The 22,106-nt window shown below is 41.8% G+C and overlaps 1 protein-coding gene across 5 annotated transcripts; it reads right to left on the minus strand.

Moving 5' to 3' along the window:
• Positions 1 to 3,421: 3,421 nt before the first annotated feature.
• TTC12 (tetratricopeptide repeat domain 12) lies at positions 3,422 to 22,100 on the minus strand. 5 transcript variants are annotated; one of them, XM_075442463.1, is made up of 21 exons: positions 21,953 to 22,100; positions 20,258 to 20,409; positions 19,632 to 19,662; positions 18,987 to 19,064; positions 18,362 to 18,483; positions 17,485 to 17,544; positions 16,873 to 16,944; positions 15,242 to 15,302; positions 14,761 to 14,949; positions 14,328 to 14,397; positions 13,110 to 13,198; positions 11,914 to 12,082; positions 11,142 to 11,234; positions 10,867 to 10,930; positions 9,724 to 9,858; positions 9,069 to 9,170; positions 8,258 to 8,326; positions 7,400 to 7,501; positions 6,436 to 6,535; positions 4,428 to 4,653; positions 3,422 to 3,571 (listed from the first exon to the last, which is right to left on the minus strand). In XM_075442463.1, the coding sequence occupies exons 1-21, from the start codon at positions 22,011 to 22,013 to the stop codon at positions 3,496 to 3,498; spliced, it is 2,121 nt and encodes a 706-aa protein (XP_075298578.1). In that variant the 5' UTR covers positions 22,014 to 22,100; the 3' UTR covers positions 3,422 to 3,495. The 5 variants fall into 5 exon arrangements, with proteins under 5 accessions (XP_075298578.1, XP_075298579.1, XP_075298580.1 ...); XM_075442464.1 differs by lacking the exon at positions 14,328 to 14,397 and having other exon boundaries at positions 13,100 to 13,198; XM_075442465.1 differs by lacking the exon at positions 7,400 to 7,501.
• Between the last annotated feature and the right edge of the window lie 6 nt (positions 22,101 to 22,106).

A 22,106-nucleotide genomic window follows, 5' to 3' on the forward strand; every position in this document is an offset into this window, starting at 1 on the left:
CAGGGATCAGTCTGGATCCCAGATGGGGACACTTCACTAAAGCAATCCATTTATCTAAGCGTTTGGCTCTGTGAGCCCAAGTGAGATGGACATTCTCTTCCTGCCACCCTCCAGATAGGGTTAGGCCATGCGGAGGGCTGCTGGTGGTGCTGCTTCCAACATTCCATCAAACCTGTGGGATCCTTTCTTCCCTAGGTTACAAGCGTTGGCAAAGTGTGTTCTTAGTTTGAGAGATGTGGAGAGAGAAGCAGATTATAGCACAGCAACTAACTCCATCTGGCTCAGAGCAGCCTGAACTAACAGTTTGGTGAGACAGGAATGAGAGGCGTAGTGAAAGAACAAGCATGACAAATGCTTAACAAGTAGGCAAGTTAACTTTCCTAATAACTAAAAAAGGGACCAGAGACTTCTTAAGCAAAGTCGCAGTTACAACCCTTTTACCTTTAACCGTTAGGCCCTAGTGTCCTGGTAAATATTCACCTGAAGATAGTAAGTAGTATACATCAGGCATCTTTTTAGTGCCAGGCACCTGCACATGCACAAACAACGAGCAAAACTCTTGGAGAGAGGAAATTTAGAGCAATGAAGGTTAAAGAGAACAACATTACATAGCCATGACTGTTGCGAGTGTGGCAGAAGTCATCTTTAAAAAATTAGCAAAAGTCAGATAAGTAGCACAATGACAGCTCAGAGAAGCACTGCAAAAGACACCAAGGACAAGGTGATTGCTTTTGAGGGGAAATAACAATAAACCATTATCCATCCTTCAGCAAACTGGAAAAGCGTAGTCTTGTAGACAGCACAACAGACTAGGTGCTGACAGATATCACTTCCAGTCCTAGCCACGCCACTCACCTGAATGTGATAACCAAGGTCAGGTCACTTTGTCTTTTTCCCTTTCTGTAGGTTGGCTGGAAAGAAAATTATCCTGACTGGCATTTGTACAGCACCTGACACACAGGGCCCTCATAGTAGTCAGTGCCTCTACCCAAAACCAGCACACAGTGATTTGTCACGTTAGCTAACACACTAAACATTTTCAAGAACGCTCCATTTCCAGAAGTTCCACATCTCCAAGTTGTGTTCTGCTTCTTCCAGTGGTTGACCACTGCCTGGTCTTGTCTTCACACAGCTGACAGTGTGGCCAAGTCCGTATTAGTGTGCTACCCAGATTACAACAGGTACGCTATTTTGCATCCTAGGTACTTTAATTGAAGTTTGTGATCTGCAGTTCAACCCATACCACATTGACAGATAGAAAGTAGCACGATACATCAGCATGGATACCAGACCTGGCACTGTTAAGACTAAACAGCATGAAACTTCACAATCATAACTAAAGGAATAATTTTTAGAAACAGTAGTTAGTACACTCCTCTCTGCAGACCACTTACCCTTGAGAAGGCACAGCTCTCTTCCCACAGACTATCATGAATTGTACTACCTGAATATCGGTCAAAACATATCCCTGAACCATAAAATCTGGTGCAACTGTTTTACAAGTAAAAAGATGCTACAAAAGTGATCCATAAACCCGTGGCGACTCCCAGCTAGGATCTACTGGCAGGTTCTTTGTTCTTCAAATGCGACTAGAGCTTGTACAAGCTCAGTGCCCCTTCTGTAACTGCTTGATTGCTCAGGCCCACTTCCCATACCTAAATGGCAATAGTTGCTGCTGGTAACCTGGTACGCTCATAAAAATTCTGCAATAGCAGTTCTTTTTGAGGAGGACAAATCAGTTCTCAAACACCTTTTGCAGAAGGCAGTTAGAAGCAATTCTCTTATTCAATCACTGTTTTCTTCTGGGGACAATAACTGCGACGTGAAAGGTTCCATTAGGCAAAACCCAGCTTATCAGTCAAACCCAAGAAAGATCTTTAGCTTTTAAGCTTTTAAGACAATTTTGATTCTCCTGTAATTTTCTGGTGACACATTACACCTGCTGCTCCCCACTGACATCCTGCCTCTGTAAGCACAAGATTCAATAACCTTTTTTCCTTAAGACAATGCTTGGTGTTTGTCAGGTTTGGAGTGTAGCGCTTATTTAGACTTGAACCCTACCGACAGTATTTATTACATATTTGTCTAGGCAAGGTATAACTTAATGGTAGCAGCTTAAAAAAAAGATAGTGAGATTATCAATTGTGCGCTTTTCACCGTGAGAGGAGAAAAACCTGATGTAAGAGAATTTCCTTCTTCTGAAGGGGGAAGATGATTCAGCTGCTATTTTGAAAAGGAGATGATATATAATTTGTCAGCCACTGCTCCGAAGGGACAAGATTACATACAGAACAGACACCCACAGGTGTCAAGGAGGGAAACTGAAGAGCCATTTTTAAGTCAAACACGACTGGCCTGTGCTGCTTCATATAAACGTAATATATTCTTTTGTTTCCTGTGTTCAAAACTAAGACAAAAAAAGAAGTGTTTTATTTATGGCCAAAGTCCTTGCCTAGCTTAAGTTCTAGAAGCCTGTAGTAAAGATTTGTGTCTACGTGCAACTGTTATTTGTTAAGGGACTCTTCATTAAATCTGGCAGGCTTCTGCCAGCAGTACTGTAGCTGCAGTTCTGTTAGCACCACCACCCGAGTCCTTAACAGATATGCTTTCCAGAAGCATCTTAAACTGCCTTTTTGGAAGAATACGTAAGAGCTAAGAGCAATGCATTACCTCCTTTCTTTTCACATTACACTTGCCACTAGTAGTAATTAATTTTCTACCTCTCCAGAAAATACAGATGCTAGAAGGATGTGCATTCACCTTACTGTTTAAAAAATGAATAATTGTAGAGGAGATCAGAGATGAACACAAGGGGCCATGAGGAAGTACTCAAGATCAGGAAGGTCAACTACTGCTCTTAATCCACATGAAAGTGAAGGATCAGGGGATATAATCAAATTTACAAGGACAGTAAGTGTAACGCTACTAAAACAAACAGGAAATAATTCATAAATAAACCTCACTGTCATAAGTTATCACTAAGACTGAGTGCTTAGTGAAATCAAGACCAACATATTTAAGCAGCTAAGTATGAGGTTTAAGCAAAGTGTGAAGTGATATCGCATGTGCAATACTGAATCATGATCTAGCCACCAGAGGACAGCGTATGAGGGGTAAAAAAAGGATTCTTCAAAGTCACAACTCACAAGTTATTTCCATTTTCTTCTAATACACTGGGTACTGGACCCAAACTGGAAAGCAGACTAGACGAGCCATTCGTCAATGATTAAGCAGCAAGGAACTCGCCAGCAAGAAAGGGCAACATCATTTATGAAAGCAAAGACAAGCTCAATGCAAGCTGTTATTTTAGTTGTTAGCCTAGACAATAAGGTAACTTCTTTCTCCGTGGTATTGTTTCACTGGCTTCTATGGAGGACCACAAACACATTGAAAAGGGATTGAAAAGTTGATGTGCTTCCAGTTAGTTTTATTAAAGAAGAAAATACTCAACAGCAAGCGATATTAACAGCACGTTTTGAAGCTCTCTTGAAGCCTTCAGATGCTATGCACGTATTTCATAGAGGAGTTCAGGATGGCCAGTCCATTGAGCTTCCGCAGTTGAACAATATGCCTGAAAAGACAACAGAAAGGTTGCTGGGGAAATATGAGATGGCTGGCTAATAATAAAAGTTTTAAGCTTCCACTGCTCTGTTATACTCCATGCCCAAACTGTCAAGGATGTTTAATGCTACATTCAATTAATTCCTCCTACAGTAGCATGAGAAACAGAGTTTCTAGACTACGATTCCCCGCAAAAAGGGAAAAGAGAGTTCTAAGCAGTACTTGACAATTGTTCAAGTTTTATCTCTCTGGAGTGTTTTGCAAATCTCAGAGCAGATACTTTCTCTGTTGCTCATTTGGGGTCCAACAGAAGGAAGGTACTTCAACTTTTGGAACCTAAGCATTATCCCTTGCTTTCTGCAGTGGTTCAGGATGTATCTTAACAAGTTGAATTCAGTTCCTCCGTCTGCAATGCAGTTCAAGATCCAGTTGACAGTTTGCAGCTATCTAGAGCTTGGCATACTTGTTGTAGGCAGCAGCAGACATTCTTTGCTGACATTTATACTTTTGTTTTGCTCTCATTATTGCTCTGACCTCTGTAAACTTCTAACATGGCTCCTCCTCCTTCCATTCTTCTGGCATGGGTAACATCAGAAAGCAACACAAAATGAGCTCCTTAAAACATGTTAAGACAGACAACTAACAAGACAAGAATCCTAAAGAAGACCTGTGGGAACAGTGCCACAAGTGGGAATTCCAGTTGGAGGAAGGGCAATAGATTTCATGGAGTATTCATATAAACTAACCACCTGCCCTGTACCTGCTTGCTCTATGAATAGAATCGATTTACATGGGTCAGTTTTTCAAGAATTATCACCTAATAACAACCAGATGGTGCAGGAGAACAGTAGTGTTTTTCACAATACCTTGGTTCAGTGACACAAAGCTTCCCCAGAGCAATTGCTGCATTCTCCTGCACTAAGCTTCTTGTAGCATCACCACCAGCATGTTTCAACAAAATCATCACAACATTGGAATTCAGCAAGGATGTTGCTGCTCCGGGAACTACAAGGCACTGGCCAAGGCAGAAAGCAGCATTTCCCACAATCATTTCATTCTCTGAGTCCAAGAGCTTCAGCAGCACACTGAACCCTGGGAGAGAGAGAGATTAATTGCACAGAATGCACACAGATTTGTTCAAGTAGCACTGATATTTTCTCCTGTCTTTACCTAAACTCCTAGAGAGTGACATTGTTCTGTGTCAGGCATTTTTCTAGAAAACCTGGAGAGGCAAGGGAGTTCCACAACAAGATTCAGGATCCAGGATGTTGTCTTGGCTTCACCTGCCTAGGTATCTTTCACATAAAAATGAACCTAAACTCTACACTTTAAGCTCTAGCATGGAACTTGTGTTTCTGAATTTGTTTAGGATTTCTCTGACACTGAACATACCACCTTTGCTGCTTTCAGGATCTTGCACTGGCCTCTCACCCCACCATACTAGCAGGGCAAGCACAGAGTAGAGCACTTATAGCATCAAATTAAATGTCTTAAGACAGAAATGCTGTTGTGGAAAGAACAGCTGAATAAAGGAACACGGAAAAAGCTTCCTATACATCCTTAGCTAACAAAGCAGCTCAGCTCATCTACTTCTGTAACCTATACTAGCGTACAGCAGCAGAGGATTTTGTCTACACTCTTGACACAGAGTTGTATAGCTCTCGCTGGCATCTGTAAGCAGCAGCAGCATCTCGGACCACAGAATCTAGAACCATTTAGATAGACTGCTCTCTAGATAAAATATAGCCATGGCTTTCACATGCATGAAGTTTCCTTGGGGGTTACGTAAGTTTGCATTGGTTTTCTTGCGTGGTCCCATCTGCTCTTCCAGATCACATCCCACCTTTTCTTCTGCACTATCATCTTCTGAAAAGGCAGTGCTGCTCCAGACAGCAACAGTGGCTGGTGCAGAAGCTGAACTAAGTGGCCCATCGGGAATAAAATTTAATGTCATGGGACTATAGCTTGCTTCCAGCAGGCTCCTAGCAACAGGGCAATGTCTGGGTTGGCAAACAGAGATGACAAAAATAAGAAACAGCGACTCCTCACAAGATTAATACCCAGAGTTTTGGTGGAAAGAACGATGGGGAAGTGTTGCTGCTAATTTGAAGAAATGAAAGCTTCATCTACGGATGACAGTGAAACTCAGATGAGGTGCACAAAAGGAAGATGATGCTCTGAAAGGCTTTTAATGAGTGGAAATCCTTAGGGTTCAAGCTGAACTACATGAGCTGACAGTTTCTTGACAGGTTCAACCATTCAGATAAAACTTCAGTATTCTCTGTTGTAGTTACATTAGCATTAATTGAACCTGGATTTTAAAGCAATCCAAGTAGTGTTATGCCGCACGACTAGAGCAAATATACTCAAAAATACCTTAAGACACCTGGTCTGATATTGTCACTCTGTATCCAAATCCATTTCCTTTTAATACTAGCCCAAATACCCACGGGTAAAATGAAGGAAACTAACAGCCTCAACCTCTGGAAATCAGATTTCTAAACGAAGTTTCTTACTTTTGCCACTAATGTCAGGAAACACAACCCAATTTAGCTACCGTTTACAAGCACTTTTTTCAAAATATGCATATTTCTGGCTCTGAAAAGGCATATCAAGCCATTTTACTTGAGTAAAGCACACTTTTTCTAACTCGAGCTCATTATCTGATATGCCTGTTTCCATCCACACACAGAGCTAAGGCTCATTAAGCACTGTTTTAGGAGGTAAAACAGCACATTACTCAGAAAACACGGCTAAAGTCTTGCAGTAGTAAAACCCAGTGGTCACTTCCATTCTAGAGGGGAAGAAAATAATCAGACAACATCAAGATTACATCTCTGCATTCAGTCTCTAATTAGTGAAGTTGTCACTTACTTTTATCTGACTTCACTAGGTCTTCTTGAGCTTGCCTATTACTTCTGATGCAGACAGAAAGGGTCTTTATACCATAAGTGGATGTGATCTGCCCTCCAGCCTAGATTTGATGAGAACAAAGCATACATTAACAAACATACAGCTCATACCCCAGCTTACTTCAGGTTACAGAATAGCTTAGGTACCATGGACATAGTTAGGTATTCCTTATGCCTAAGCCCAAATACCAAATTAAGCCCTTTGTAGAGTATATATCTCCAGATTAACACAGGCTGAAAATGACACAAGAACCATCTCTTTCCTGCCAGCCATCAACACACAAAATTCCCTGAATCTCTGGAGCCCAATTCCTTTCAAACTATTAACTCCTCTGATGCTTGCTAGTTACCAGAGCCAAGCTGAGTGCTACCACCTTTTTCTAGGCTAATTTCATCTGCATCATAGCAAGTCTGTAGAATCCACATCAGGCTGGGTAGACACACATTCTGATAGATCCACGGACACAGAGCAAAACAGTGTCTACAGATTAACACATGCATTATTCAAAGAAAAATTGCTCCCAAGCTGATAATCAGTGGAAAGGGCTCCATTGCTTTTCAGTGGTCCAAATTAGACCACACCAATTTTAAGCTTTAATCCTTCAACTGGCCTGCAGTAGCGGATTCTTGAATTTGCAGGTCTCTGCAAGCAGAGGTGTGCACGGGCATCTGGCTCACACAGAAATAACTGAAAAATCCGGGCTATGGACCAGACTAGAGAACACAGTCTAGTCTCCAAACAGCTAACTCACTTAAAAATAATCTTGAAAACACTGTTACAACGGACAACACAGACAGACATATGCAGCCAGAGTGACTGCACAGGTCTTTCTCCTAGGGAAAGAAGGCTAAACACAGGGGCAACTATGGTTTTCATAAGGGACGACACAAGCAGAAATAAAATGAATTTTGTTAAATTAATTTACTTTCAAGAATTTCATCATTTTCTTCACCACTCCTCCTTTCACTACTTCTTCTACAGCTGAGGAGGATGCTGGCAGGATGCGACTTAACACTCCAATGGCTCTCTTAATTAGAGGACAGTGTGATAGAAGGAAAAAGAGAAGTTTATTTGTCCAGACAACTTTAAGGAATTTTCAAATTATTTTGACTCTGCAGAATAAAACCAGAGTAATTAAAGTGATAAAAAGAGAAATTCACAGAAATATATTTACAGAAATAAATATTACAGAACATCTTTAGGACACGGCTTTTCTTTTTGCTTGCTGGAAACTGAACTCAGCACAGCCTCTAAAGACTCAGTGTAGAGAGATCAGGACAACTCCTGGTATATTTATGTATTTATAGGAACCAGTCTAGCACTGCTGGTATTGAGTCAAGTAAAACACATCAGAACAATTCATGTGAGTTCAGAAAGGTGAACAAACTAAGTCCACATTTTCTCCTACCCATTTGCCTTGAATAACTGCTATCTGTGGGAGTCACACACCATTAACAGGAGTACAATCTCCTAGGTATGATTCATATGCAAGAACTGTCAAAAGAAACAGCTGCTAAACACCCAAGTTGTTCTTGTTCCTTTGCTTTTAGATTGATTTTTTTTTTTTATATTGAAAATCATCCTAAGGATGAAATGATTTGTAAGAGTTTGTATTAAGTAGATTTCAAGAGAACACTGACAATGTCTTGCATCAAACAAGGTACAAACTGGAATAACATATGTAGCATATTATTTCTTTACTACTAGTAATTATGAACATTTGCAGTGAAGTGTTCAGGTCAGGTAATACAATAGTTCGTTAGTCCATAGATACCCCACTTACTGTCACAATCCTTCCATCCTTATCCCTGAGGAGAGACATGCACCTGCGACTGATGTCCACAGCAAAGTTCTGAAACAACAATGTCAAAAACTCAGGTCTAGCTGATTGCTAAGAATTGTTATAGCAGAAATGGGTTAACAGACAAAGTACTCTACAACCAAGAATCCAATGGAGATCAGGGCACATATGGCAGGAAGTTGCTAACACCTCAGTGCCCAGATGTAACTTCTTGAAATTCTTCCTGCTTGATGAAATCCTTAGTTTTAAGTAATTTTGGAATGTGCCAAGCATCAAGAATATCCCATAATTGGAGACTGATGCCAAACAAAACATTTATACCACTATGCAAAGGTACTATAGGTTACACTGTATTTTATTGCTAACTGTGTGTATATGGGGGAGGTGGTGGAGGAGAAAATTTTGTGGTTTTTCACTTTTTAGCTTACGTAAATTGTCAACCACTCTTAACAGTAACCTTAAACACCAATAAAAATTAAAAAGCAACCAAACACCAGCAAAATCCAAGGTTGACAGCCTTTAAGTGCTTCAGCATGCTTTATGTGAAAGAGGGCTCTAAATCCATTTAACGCAGTCAAGCTCTTTCTCCCTGTACAGACTGCAAGGTCACAATATTCCACGGCCATTCCTTCACCTATTCTATTTGAATGCTCTGGTGTGACTTCAGTGACTTGCATCAGGCCATTTACAGCAACAAGAGAGGAGGATGCTGTAACTGCTCAAGCAATTCTGAATCTTTGAGGAAGTGATTATGGAAGAATACTACCAAAGAATATTCACAGATCCCGTATACCTGGATGATCACATTTGATTCAAGCAGCAAATTCATCATTAGGCCCAGCACTGCAAACACACACTCCTGGTATTTGGGTGTGCTGACATCAAAGCATTCATCCTGTGTCCAAAGGAGAGCAGAGTGCAATCAGTTCAGAGGTTCAGCATACGCACTTCCTCAGTCTTCTGTGTGCTTACTCACACGGTGCATCAGCGTTCCCCTGATGCATCATGAACTCAGAAGGAAGAAAAAGCCCTGTGAGCTCCAGAGCTAATAACACCTTTTGATACAGATTGGTTTTTGTTTTTGTGTTTGTTTTGCTTTGGTATCTAAGGCTGCATACTCCAAACTTCTGATGTTGAGGCAGTTAACAACATCCTTTCCCACCCTCTGAATTCTTCAGTTTCCGAGGACTGAGTTCATACTGCATCCTTACCCTGAAAGGGGCCACTTACAATAAGGGACCATTCACTCTCCTCCACCCATCTATTGATCCACAATTTCCGTGAACAATGGACCACTTTGAGACCTCTATCCAGCTACCAGATTTGAAAGATCTCAGTCGAGGTTTCAGAGCTATGAGGGGAGGCAGGCAAACATGACCACACAAGTGCCATTTCCACAGGAGATAGGGCTGACAGCACTATTCTAGGGGGCTGTCAAGTTTCTTTACCACAAACTTTAAGCATGCTTGCCAGCACTCCTTGCACTCCGCCATCTGCATTCTAATGACTACATCTGCACAGAGATTCCCCATGATACCAATGCAACGGGCAAAGGCTGCCTGGTTCACCAGCTTGGCAGAGGTCTGAAAACAGAAGAGTTGAATAACAAATTAAGGACAAATGAGAAGGAAACATCAAATACATGTTCCTATCGCTCTGGCAACGGAAATGGGATTCTTGAATCTCTCTCACCTATGTTAAATCCCAGCTGTCCAAAGTTTGCAAATCTCCCTCATTTTCACAATGAATCTCCCAATGATGTTTTAAGAGTCTTGGGAAAAAGTGACTGGATTCTGTGGTCCCTAACCCCAGACTGTGAATATTTCCTACTATCACTCACTTAGGTCACAGAACAGAACAGCCTCTGCTGCAGCTGTAGTTCCAGTTAGGTATGTTCAAAAGGAGAGAGCAACAAGCAGTTTAAAAATGCTGTAATTATTACATTGTCTTGGTGCTCATTTGGAGAAGTGAAGTGTTTTACTTTCCAGCTGTATCTGTCATTCTGCAACAGACCCAGTCTTCCCCATCATTCTCCTTCTTCCCGAGGACAGGTTTCTGTACCAACAGTATTGTAAGTTTGTAGACTAAATAAACCAGATTTAGATATATAATTAGATAACCAGGAAAGGGATCTGAACCACTAAACATCTTTACTTTGTGACCTCATGTCATCTCTGAGAGGTCAGGATGAAGAAAGAAACAGAAAGAATCACTGTCCAAGATATGACCAGTTAGTGACAGTGGATTAAAGTCACAGTAAGCAGAGCGTAACACACAACTGAGGGTGAAGTCCTGGCCTGACAGATTACCAGTGGGAATCTGCAACCAAGTCCACAGCTTGCACTGAATATAAAACTAGTAATATGTAGAAACCAAGCACTAAGTACTGGAGACTAAGCACATTTTCCTGAGGAAAGTGTATGACAAAACTGAATTTCTTACACCTACAGAACTAGAGACACAGTAACTACCATAGTTCGAACACAGAGGGGTTCTGTCTAGGAGCAACTGGTTGTAAAACTGGAAAGAGTAGTCATAAGACATGTCACACAAAAGTAAACCAGAAATATAGAAACTGAGATCTTTCGTACCAGCAACTGAGTGAACAAAGGTAAAACACCTGTGGAAAGCATGACACGACACTGGGTTTTGAACCTGTCGAGGGATAAAGAAAGCCATATTTGGACACTTCAAGCTTTAGACAAAAAACACAGATAAAGGCAACACAACAGCAACATACAGACAAGGCAGACATCAGTCAGCAATGTACCCTCCCAGCAAAGCAGGCCAATAGCATCTATCACTAGCTCATTCACTACATTTCAAAGTACAACTTCACAAAAATGAATGAAGAAATGTCAGTTACCTTTCCTCTTCAGTTAAATCAGATAGTATGTTCATGGCACTGCTAGCCCTGGCATCAGTGCTGTTGACAAACATCATCAAAATTTGCAGCCATCTGTTATTAAAAAAGCCCCAAAATTTATGTCAGCTTTGGTTTAATTGTGAAAGATCAAAATTGTAATTTAAGTGCACCAACACAATTTATGATCTTAAACTCCTTGATTTTCAGCAGGGTTTTGACCACTCTGGACATATTAGGCCTTCCAAACATACTCAGTCACCTAACTGGCAGTAGAACAATATTTCTCCACCAGATTCTCTCGCAACGCTGCCCCTCTTTGCAGAAATATAGCAATTTTAACATACACAGAGCCATGGCAACACTGAATAATCATAAATACCGATTACCAAATGAGGAGAAAGTCGCCGCTTGAAACCATGAGCTATTAAGACAGAACAGTGTAAACACCTGATTGAGTGCTAGACTAAAACACACTTGTTGGTTTATAAAATAGGTAACTATGCCTTAAAATTACATGAGCATGCTCAGGAATGAGCCCTTTCTACTTGGCTTCACAGACATCTTCAGTTACAAAGTTTACTGCAGTTTTCTCCACACACCTAACTCTTACTTGTGCTTGGCTAGGCTTGTCCCTCAAGGACACATGTCTCAACATCACTATGTTCCTTCCAGAAAGCCTGCAACCTTGATGCTAGTGGAATGAGTTCTGAACATCTGTAAACCCAGGCATTACGGAAATTTTTCTGAAGTATAACATAGTGTGTATTATTACTCAGTTAGGTCCTGGTGCCTGACCAGCAGTCTCCTCCCATTCACATTCTCTGAGTAAAGAGAAATTAGTGCCAAGGTCTCCTTTTGGATCTCCGATACCCCAGAAGAAAGCAGTTTTGGCAGCTGTGCATTCACATCGGGGTGAGTCAATAGAAGACGCTGATTTTCATCTGAAAAAAGAGAAGACCTAAGAGCAATGTCACACAATGGCATCCCCATTACTCTTATAATTTTTTTCCCATACTGATTTAACAGGTTTAATGTTTTTATTTCATCCACTAATGTGCTCATTCCCTCTGATATGTTCATGTTGCACAACACTCCTGCAGAGCAATGGTAAGGCAGAACACCCACTAATCTTCTCTCAGCTCCATTACTTCAACACATCCCCTGATTTTTAAATTTCTACCCTCACTAGCAACATGGTGGCTACTCAGGCACAGGCGCTTCTTCAAACAAAGAGACACCAGAACCATGAGCACAAAGTGCTCCTCACTTCCATCAGCTGTCTGCAAACTGCAAGGGTCCAGGCTGCTCAGGCACAATGGTACACTGCCCTGCCAGGCACAAACATGTAAGCCACACAAGCCTGTACATTGCTCTGTATTTACTACTACCTACCTGTAGCCTGGATCCCGTGATATGCAAGTCACAGACACTGACACCAAGCATTCTGGATTTTCTTGTGTGGCACTCTGCACCACTTTCGTGTGTGTGCGTGTGTCCCCATTTCTCATCTACAGGTATACTCCCTAGAAACAGTGGCAAGGGCTACCTGCCCAATGACTGCTGATCGCGTGTGCCAAAGGAATTCAGCCTTCCCTAATGGCACTTCTATAAAACTCTGCTTTTTGCTGGTATAACTGCTTAGAAAACACAAAATGACACAAGTGATACTATCTCAAAAGCAGTAATAATCACAGGGAATTTACCTTCCACCCCTTCAGTGGATTTAAAATGCTCACTGAAGTACACTGGAAATTTCACCTCATGATGCACAGAACGACCACAATTGTGGTTGCTGCTAGCAGTACACCTTCGACACTTGCATTTGACCTGTGAAGCTTCATTTACAATTAAGTCTAGACCCAAGTGCTCTGGGAAAGCGGTGTTCACGCCAAACTCCAGTTTTAGACACAATAAGTGCCATATTAACAGTACATTTAGCAATGATTAATGTTGATTACATAGTTTTACCATTCCCAGCGCAGACAGCTTGCCAAAGGAAGAGAAGAGAAACAGACAGATCCACTTCAGCAGTGTTTTTTCTTTCTGCACAGAAGCCCCTAAATTAGAAATGTTAGCTCATAAAAAGAACAAAGGACAGATCAAACAATTAACTCTTTGGCTAGGGCAATCAGGAAAGTCTCACAGAGACGAGGATCTGCCACATGAATGCTTAAGCTCACAAGCTCTAAAGCCAGCTTGTTGGTTAAACAATTTTAGGACTATCATCAGACTTGTTTTCCAGAGGACCTCCCCTGAGACCAGATTTACGACCTACTAGCTCCACTCTGCTCCCAACACACAGAGATTCTATATGAACATTACACAGCACAATACAGGTGATAAATTCAGTTCTGCTCTGAGATAGTTGTGAATAGCCAGGGTGTAAAAACTTTGTTGCAAATTTGGAAGTGCTCATCTCTTAAGTCTGTTTACAGCCAAAACGCAAAATAGCAATGAACCCTGAAGAAGTCTGTGCTGCAGTCCCACCGACAACCTCGAAGAGCTCTCCTGCCCCATTCAACCAGATCATGCTGTTCTGAACGAACTTAGTTGTGCAAAATTTTCAAATCATGTCTTTTGCACATCTTACTCGTTTCCATCATCTATCTGAACCTGACTCAAGAGATCCCTCTATAGACAAAGTTTATAAAGCACTACAGATAAATATTAGTCAGATTTTCTTCTTGATTACCAAAACACAGTATAATGGCAGCCAAGAAAATACAGCAGCAGAAGATACACGTCCCCAGAGATGATTCTGTTCCTTGATTACAAGATCAGAGAGTTTCACAGGTTACGTTACAGAGCTATAAGGCCAAATATTTTCTGACGACAACTAATAGCACCAGGGAGCCTAGCTAGATATACTTAAAGCAATTAAGTGCTTCCCGATTTTCTTTTAACTTCAGTTTTTTTACAAACCTGCTCTCACCATGAGAGATAGGATAACTGTACAGAAATAGGAGACAGAAGCAGAACTTCATTAGTTCTGTTCACTGCATCTAAGACAGTACTGTTTGTATAAGAGTCAGGTATAAGTCAGTCCATTCAGACATTAAAATCTGTTATTACATTATCTTTCGATCATTTCATCTGCATTTCAAGAGGCGATTGTGTTTCTTCAAAACAGTATTTTCATCTCCTCATGCTGTAACACCCTACTGTTTTCCTTTGGAGAGCTCTTACCATCTTACAATCTCGTTGTCTTTGAGAATACTGAATCCATTGTTTGTTCTAAATAAAGTTTGCCCAGTGCCTGAAAAATTTAGAGATAAACTAATCAGTTCTATGATCCATCTGGCTGATGTACTATTGTGAAGGCAGACTCCTGCTCTTCTATAACACAGTGTTAAAAGACAAGGTCACTGGATCAACAGCTTTGGCGAAAGAACATTGTTAAAAGAGGGGAAAAATCTCCAAGAATGCTACTTGAAGTAGAGGCAGCTCTGAAGCTGAAAACCGCTCTAATTCAAGCCTGGTGCTGTAAAGAACGATGGACTTCAATTTTCTGTTTTAAATATAGGAACCGTTTTTCTGTTCCTTTAAAAACTACTCCACTTGTATTCCCCTACTTGGATCGCAGCTCCCATGATCAACAAGCTTTGCATCAAATGCTTACAATCTTTCACAGCTCCTGCCAAAAGTCTGATCCCTCCTGTATAGTAGAGGATATTCTGGTCAGGCCTATCAAGTTTCTGCAGCAGTTCTTTAATGGACTGAGCGGCAAGCGTTCCAGACTGAACTTCCTTCATTGCTCTCTCTTCATCTTTTGTTCTTTTTTCCTCTGAGTCTACTTCATTCATACAGTCTTGGAAATCAAAAGAAAACAAAGCATGGCAGTTAAATGTTCTGATACGGTCAAGTTTCAAGTAAAAAACAAAGTTGACTCCATGACAGAGAGCACTGTCATCTATGTACATATGTACAGAATGACTCACCGCTCGGATGAGTGAAACGGAGCTTAAAGCAGACACAATCAGAAACAAAAACTGAATGAAGACACTCCATCAAAAGTTCTGATGAGCATAACAGTGGTTTCGATTAAGGTCCATCTTGACCAGAAAACAAGGGACAACAGTGCAAAAATTTCTGTTTCTTACCTTTAAATAGGCTTTCCTTTTGGGGATCAATTTCCAAGATCTTCTCATAACACTGCCTGGACTTAACAGAGAAAAGAAAAAGGACTCTCAATTTAAGATAAAAATGGGAAGGTGATAAAAGTTCTATCGTAGCCTGAGTCATCCTGTTTAAGCTCAAAAGTTCGTGGGTCACAATACTTTAAGTGTGAAAAACAGAATTTATGGAGACACACAAGTCAAAACTTTCATAATTCAAAGTGTAAGTGGAACATTATTCTCAGTCCCCATACCTGCCTGCTATTTCAAATTACAGAATAACAGAATGTTAGGGGCTGGAAGGGACCTCTGTGGGTCATCTAGTCCAGGAATCAAAAGGAAAATTTCAAGTACAAACCTAGGAACATACTAGTAGGAACAAAAAGCAAAGTTCCAGTGAGAAAACAGAAAATGAGGCATCGCATTAAAACTGCAGGAACTGTAACTATCCGCAGGGATCAGACGTGCACATGTCAAGAACTCCTCATGGTGGATTTCATGTAGACTTGTATTGTCCATGCTCTACAGTTATTTCTAGTGAAGTCATTTCTGACAGCATCAGAAATACTTTTGAGCCTGTCTTCTCTCCTCGTCAGGAGGATTTTTGAAGACCAAGGGTCAGAATTGTACTAAAATAGCTGGCTGTTTATTTCAAGCTTAATTATTTGTTAATAGGATGTTACATTATTTTAACAGTATTTATGTTTCCACTCAGTTTTCACACATGAAACACAGAATTAAATCTTTTGTTGGACATTCATTTCACTAGGATCTTTGGAAAAAAAAAAAATCTCTCACATTCACCAACAACTTTCATCTTCACAGTTCACTTAACTTGAAATACATTGAGATTTTTCTCATCCACAGGTGATATGCAATCATTTCTTAGCTATATGCAGCAACAGTTTAATAACACCCGCAGCACAGAGCAATTTTGGATAAAAAAAAAAAGTGAGATACACTTTACTCAGTCATCTCTTTTGGGGAAATATAGTCACTGCTAATAGACCGCAATTACAAGAGTCCACCAGTACCTGACAAGGACAGTCCTTCATTCTGTTCCTTAGCTGAGCTGAAATACAGCACTTGCAACACTCCCACTTCCCTGAGGACCTGTTGCTAACACCAGTCTCGAAGCACTTGAACAGAAGTGCCAAACATGGGATTCTCTGAGCATATACACAATCCTTACAGACTCCCCAAACACTTACCCAGTCTAGACTCAAGCCTCACAGCACGGGAGTAAAGCTTGCTGTCTGACAGACAAGTGGTGACAAATTCTCACCAGGTAAACCATGTATACCGAACAGAAGATTCCCTCATTCTTTTGAGGCTGATTAGAGTACAAATTGACACAGCTACACAGAAGTGTCTTCCTACATTTTTTGTGTACCAAAGCAAAGGATACAGGCTATTTTACCAGGATGAGGAAAGAAAATTTGATTTTAGCACTATTAGTTTTTGCAAAGCACAGAAAATTTCTCTCGAGTCTAAAGGCTCAACATACTTTCATTTGTCTGATTCCTAAGATCACGAATTTCACCCTCTCACCTACAACATGACATCAAAAGCAGAACAAAACATGGTCCCATGGCCACAAGATTTAGTCCACTTACCTCACTGTAGTGCTTGAGTGCCAGGTGAGCTTTTCCCATTAGAAAATAGGCTTTAATATAATTTTCATTGCACTGTGTTAAAAAAGGAATTATTAGTTACGTGATTAGAAATTTTACCCTTTTAATACTTTTTTCCAGACTTCCGATTTATAGTTATAGCTGCCCAAAATAACTGTAAGCACAGAAGAGGGTATTCATAGCATCTACTAGAGGCATCTAAAGTTCAGATGCTGAATTATTACCTCCAGGTACCAACTTTCCTTCCCTACGCAAGGAACGTGGGCTTTGGTCTGGTTAAAGGTAGAAAGCAGCTGGTGCTAATATCCTTCCCAGAAAACTGCACTTCGGGCAATATGTGCAATTAGGTAATGTGAAGGCCTGCATCAACAAGCCCATAATCGCAAAACTTCAGAATTTCAGAGCAACAGAATTTCCATGTGTCTATTGATTAGTTCTGCCAGGAATGAAGTAAGTACTAATTTTCATTAGCTGTGCACAAAAAACATTGAGGAAACATCCAGCTCTACACTTGTCTCCATATCATCAGTCGCACGCAAACCTGCCTTCCAGGAGCACTTGACCTGATCCCAAAAGACAGAATCCTCAAGTTACCTTTAATGCCCATTCACAGTCACCAATGGTTTTTCCATACTCATGCATCTTCAGGTAGGCCTGAAATAAAACCAAGAGAGTCTAGGCAGAAGAATTAGAATGTGTCAAACAACTTCTACTAACTATTGTGCAAACGTTAGCTAATTAAAAAAGTAAGATTAAAGTGTTGATTTGCCCCACCATTGATTTTGCGAGATAATTACCAGGAGTTTCTTATCCTGTCTTCCATCTCCTTGGAGTTTGTAACTTGGAATAAATTTAATAAAACAAAATTCAATATAGACATATGGATTGTACAAGGCAAGTAGAGAATGCAAAGCAAATGCTAACATTCTACAGTTATAAAAGTGATCCCTAAAAAAATAACAAGCAGTGCATTTAAATAAAAGTCTGAACTAAAATTATTTGTTTTCCCCACTCCTGGAGGAGCAGGGTTTCACCTGTGCCACAGTCAAGAGGGAGGAGACATGAACACTCCCTCAGGAAGGACTAGCCACAGCAGAACTAAAGCTTTCGAGGGATTCAGAAACATCCATCAGGATGGAAGAATTTACACCTCTAATAACCTTCTTTGTGCAACTCTTTCATTAAATTTGTAAAAAGATTAAAACCTGCAGTCTGCACTACCTTGCTGTTAACTTCTAGCCACAGTAAAAATTTACCATTGATAATATGACAGCAAAGCAGAACTCATTAATTCCTGGTGGTGGAGGACGGCCAGGGAAAATGGTTTGCTCCCTTTTTTTAAACCTCTCTAATGCAACATATATTACCTTTTATGAAATTCACTTAGACAGCAGAACAATCCTTTTTGGGTTCTATCCTGGCAAAGTAACACTAAACACAGTATACTGGTAGCTCATTTCCACATGCTGACCTGTGCTCTGTTTGTGTAAAGTTCCTGCTTATCTTTCAGTTTTTCCAGACCTTCAGTGTATCTCTGAATGGCTATGACATAGTCTCCTTTCCTGAAGGCATTGTTTCCCTCCTCTTTCAGAGCTGCAAAACAACAGTCATGCATTAACAACTGTTTCTTATTTCCCCAAATGGTGACTGAGGAAACAGAGGCCATATTCTTCTGCTGCAATAATCATCAAAATTCCAGTCCAGCTCCACTGCAGCTGTCTTCACTAGCCATTGTTTGCAAGGGACCTCTCAGCTATTCAGTGCACATGATCCCCATTCCTCTTTCACAGGGAAAACTAAGCATTTGTCTTTGCCCAGCCCTGAAATACTCAGACTTGCTCCCTCCATCCCAAACCCTTATCATAAAGAGGACAGTATGGAGAAGAACAGGTTGCAACAGCTCTGTGCAGTATGTAACCCTGTTATATCCGGCTAATCAATGCTGCCGACAAGAACGCTGGTCTCAGACAACCAAAGGTGTGTCTCAGTGTACATAAGAATGGCAATAACAGAGTAGCTCGACAGTCTTTCAGATCAGCCCAGTTTCTGCTAAGTAGTTTTTGAAGGCATTAGCTAGAAAAGCCTTTAGCAATTACCGTTTGCCAGTTGTTCATTTCTCTTCCTTCGTTCAGCTCGTTCTTTTGCATCCTTTTCCAAAGTTGCCAGAAAGCCATCTTTGAGCCAGTGGAGTTGGTGGCATTTTTATTTCGTAGGGTTTTTTTTTGGTTTTTTTTTTTTTTTGAAAAAAAGCAAGCTTTATTAAAATCAATGCACAGATGAGAAAAAAAGTAGTTCCTAAAGTATTTCTTTCGAGTGATTTCTCTACACAGAAAATATTAAGGGGACATTTCAACAATTAAGCTGGAACACGAATGACAAGTTATTACACCTAAAGACCATGCTACCACTGATGATTTGCGTACCTGCCTCGAAGTATCTCATCTCTACAGATAGACCTGTTTCCTTTTAAATTCAGAATACTAACTTTTTAGATGAGACCCCAGAATATGATAACAAACTACACCAACAAGCTTCCTACCTATGAACAAATACAGCCATACCGGCAGAATCCTTAGTGTGTTCCTAGATCTGACTGAATTATGATTAAAGTCTCTAGGAAAGTTCGCTGTAACTGCGGCAAAAGTAGAATTAGGCCTTGCATGAAGTAACAGCAAACCTTACTCCACCTCTGCTAAAACAGATTGAAGAGATGCTAAATACCAGAGGAAGCACTGTCCTACCTGCGTTCACTGTCTCTGCATTTGCCATGTCCTAAGAAAAGAGAAACACAGCACATGCATGTACACATACAGACATCTCAGGAAAACCCACAGCAGCAAACGAACACTTGGTTAAGTTGTTCAGGGCTAGAATGCGTGTAAAATACCCAGATTGATGTATATTGGGAACATCAAATTGACGCTTAAACAAAGGATGGCAAGGACTTCATGATTTTTGACCTTACCAGAAAGCTTCCATTCGTATCATCAATGAGGCAAGTCACTGAAATTCAAACCCTACTGCAGAAAGCAAAGCCCCTGGAAATCAACGAAGGGACTCCGGTGTCTTCAACTACTTTTGCTCAAGTTCCTGAAGCGCAGGTGAAAGCTACAAGTTATGGCACATCAGTGCTTGCATCCAACTTGGCTAAATCCAACAGAAGTCTTCTGTGTTATTAGCAGTCTTAAGACAAGGACAGCATAGCATCAAGTACCTCCCAATAAGATAACTAGTGAAAAAACAAAGCCACATTCAGAACATACTTGTAAGCATTGTTCAAAATTTTTTCACCTGGGCAAGGAATGTGAACTACTGTTATTTAAAAGCCCTAAACCGCTTTGATTTCAAAGGGAAAAAAAAACCTTACAGAAGCTCGCGTGTTGATGACTGTTCTGTTCACTGCAGTCTTGCTTTCTTCCTCCATGCTAGTTTCTTGTTCATGGAGCCTTGTCTCTGCTTCAGCAGTGGCTTTTTCCTTGACAACTGGGTCTGGGGAGTTCAAGCCTTGCACTAAATTGGCTAGAAAGGGGATGAAAAAAAAAAAAAAGAGATATACACACACGGTGCTCGGTGATCCTGGAGGGACCAGGAGTTCAGTTGTGCCTCTGACAACACATGCTTTTGAAGGCACCGGGTGACGAGGACGGCCTTTATAGAATCATAGAAAGTTTTGGGTTGGAAGGGACCCCTGGAGGTCATCTAGTCCAAGCCCCCCGCAGCGAGCAGGGACACCACTAACTAGATCAGGCTGCTCAGAGCCTTGTCCAGCCTGGCCTTGAATGTTTCCAGGGATGGGGCCTCCACTACCTCTCTGGGCAACCCGTTCCAGTGTTTCACAACCGTCATTGTAAAGAATTTCTTCCTTATATCTAGCCTAAACCTACCCTGTTTTAGTTTAAAACCATTACCCCTCGTCCTGTCACTGCTGTCTCTACTAAAAAGATTGTCCCCATCTTTCCTATAGGCTCCCTTTAAGTACTGAAATGCTGCGTCTCCCCACAGCCTTCTCTTCTCCAGGCTAAACAAGCCCAACTCTCTCAGCCTGTCCTCATAGGAGAGGTGCTCCAGCCCTCGGATCATTTTTGTAGCCCTCCTTTGGACTCGCTCCAACAGTTCCATGTCCTTCTTGTGCTGAGGGCTCCAGAGCTGAACGCAGTACTCCAGGTGAGGTCTCACCAGAGCAGAGTAGAGGGGCAGAATCACCTCTCTCGACCTGCTGGCCATACTTCTCCTGATGCAGCCCAGGACACGGTTGGCCCTCTGGGCTGCCAGCGCACATTGCCGGCTCATGTTGAGCTTCTCATCCACCAGTACCCCCAAGTCCCTCTCAGCAGAGCTACTCTCGATCTTTTCATCCCCCAGCCTGTATTGATAGTGGGGATTATCCCGACCCAGGTGTAGGACCTTGCACTTGGCCGTGTTGAACCTCATGAGGTTCACACAGGCCCACCTCTCCAGCTTGTCCAGGTCCCTCTGGATAGCATCCCATCCTTCTGGTGTCTTGACCGTACCACTCAGCTTGGTGTCATCTGCAAACTTGCTGAGGGTACACTCGATGTCGCTGTCCATGTCATTGATGAATATACTGAACAGCACCGGTCCCAGTACAGACCCCTGAGGGACTCCACTCATCACTGGTCTCCATCTGGACATTGAGCCGTTGACCACTACCCTTTGGCTGCGACCATCCAACCAATTCCTTATCCACCGAACGGTCCACCCATCAAATCCATGGCTCTCCAATTTATAAATGGAAGCGTGTATAAATACAGCTTCACCTCACTTCCAGGAGCTACCTACAGCTTCTGCGTTATAGAAATTGCCGGGCTTAGACAGCAGCTCTTGCATCTGCGAAGCCTCCCAACACCTGAGCTCGTGAGGAGACTTCACAACAACAACCTCGGAACGCGGGGGTGGGAATCTTCCCAGACCTCCTCTGCCTCCCTTTGACCCAGCCGCACTTCCTTTCAGCCCCTAGCACCCTATCTGCAGAGAACGGGGGCGCCCGGCCGCCTCCGGCCCCCGCCGCCCCACGGCCAGCCCGACCCCGCGGCACGCTTACTGACGGCGTCCACCCGGCGGAGGAACCGCTGGAAATCCTCCTCCTCCGCGTCCGCCGGCATGGCCGCGCCTAGGCACCCACCGGGCAGGGGCACCGGCAAAGCCGGCAGCCGAGCCCGAAGGTACGCGGCGACGCCGCCGTTGCCGTGGGGACC

This window comes from Opisthocomus hoazin, chromosome 24 (genome assembly GCF_030867145.1).
Source record: "Opisthocomus hoazin isolate bOpiHoa1 chromosome 24, bOpiHoa1.hap1, whole genome shotgun sequence".
Lineage (NCBI taxonomy): Eukaryota > Metazoa > Chordata > Aves > Opisthocomiformes > Opisthocomidae > Opisthocomus > Opisthocomus hoazin.

What these genes read in the sequence shown, in the direction of transcription:
- TTC12 (XM_075442463.1), bottom strand. Translation starts at nt 22,013, where the DNA reads ATGCCGGCGGACGCGGAGGAGGAGGATTTCCAGCGGTTCCTCCGCCGG. An exon ending in TTTACACAAACAGAGCACAG is followed by an intron (nt 17,545 to 18,361) that starts GTCAGCATGTGG and finishes GTTTTATTTCAG; the next exon opens with GCCTACCTGAAGATGCATGA. An exon ending in AAAGGAAAGCCTATTTAAAG is followed by an intron (nt 14,950 to 15,241) that starts GTAAGAAACAGA and finishes TTGATTTCCAAG; the next exon opens with ACTGTATGAATGAAGTAGAC.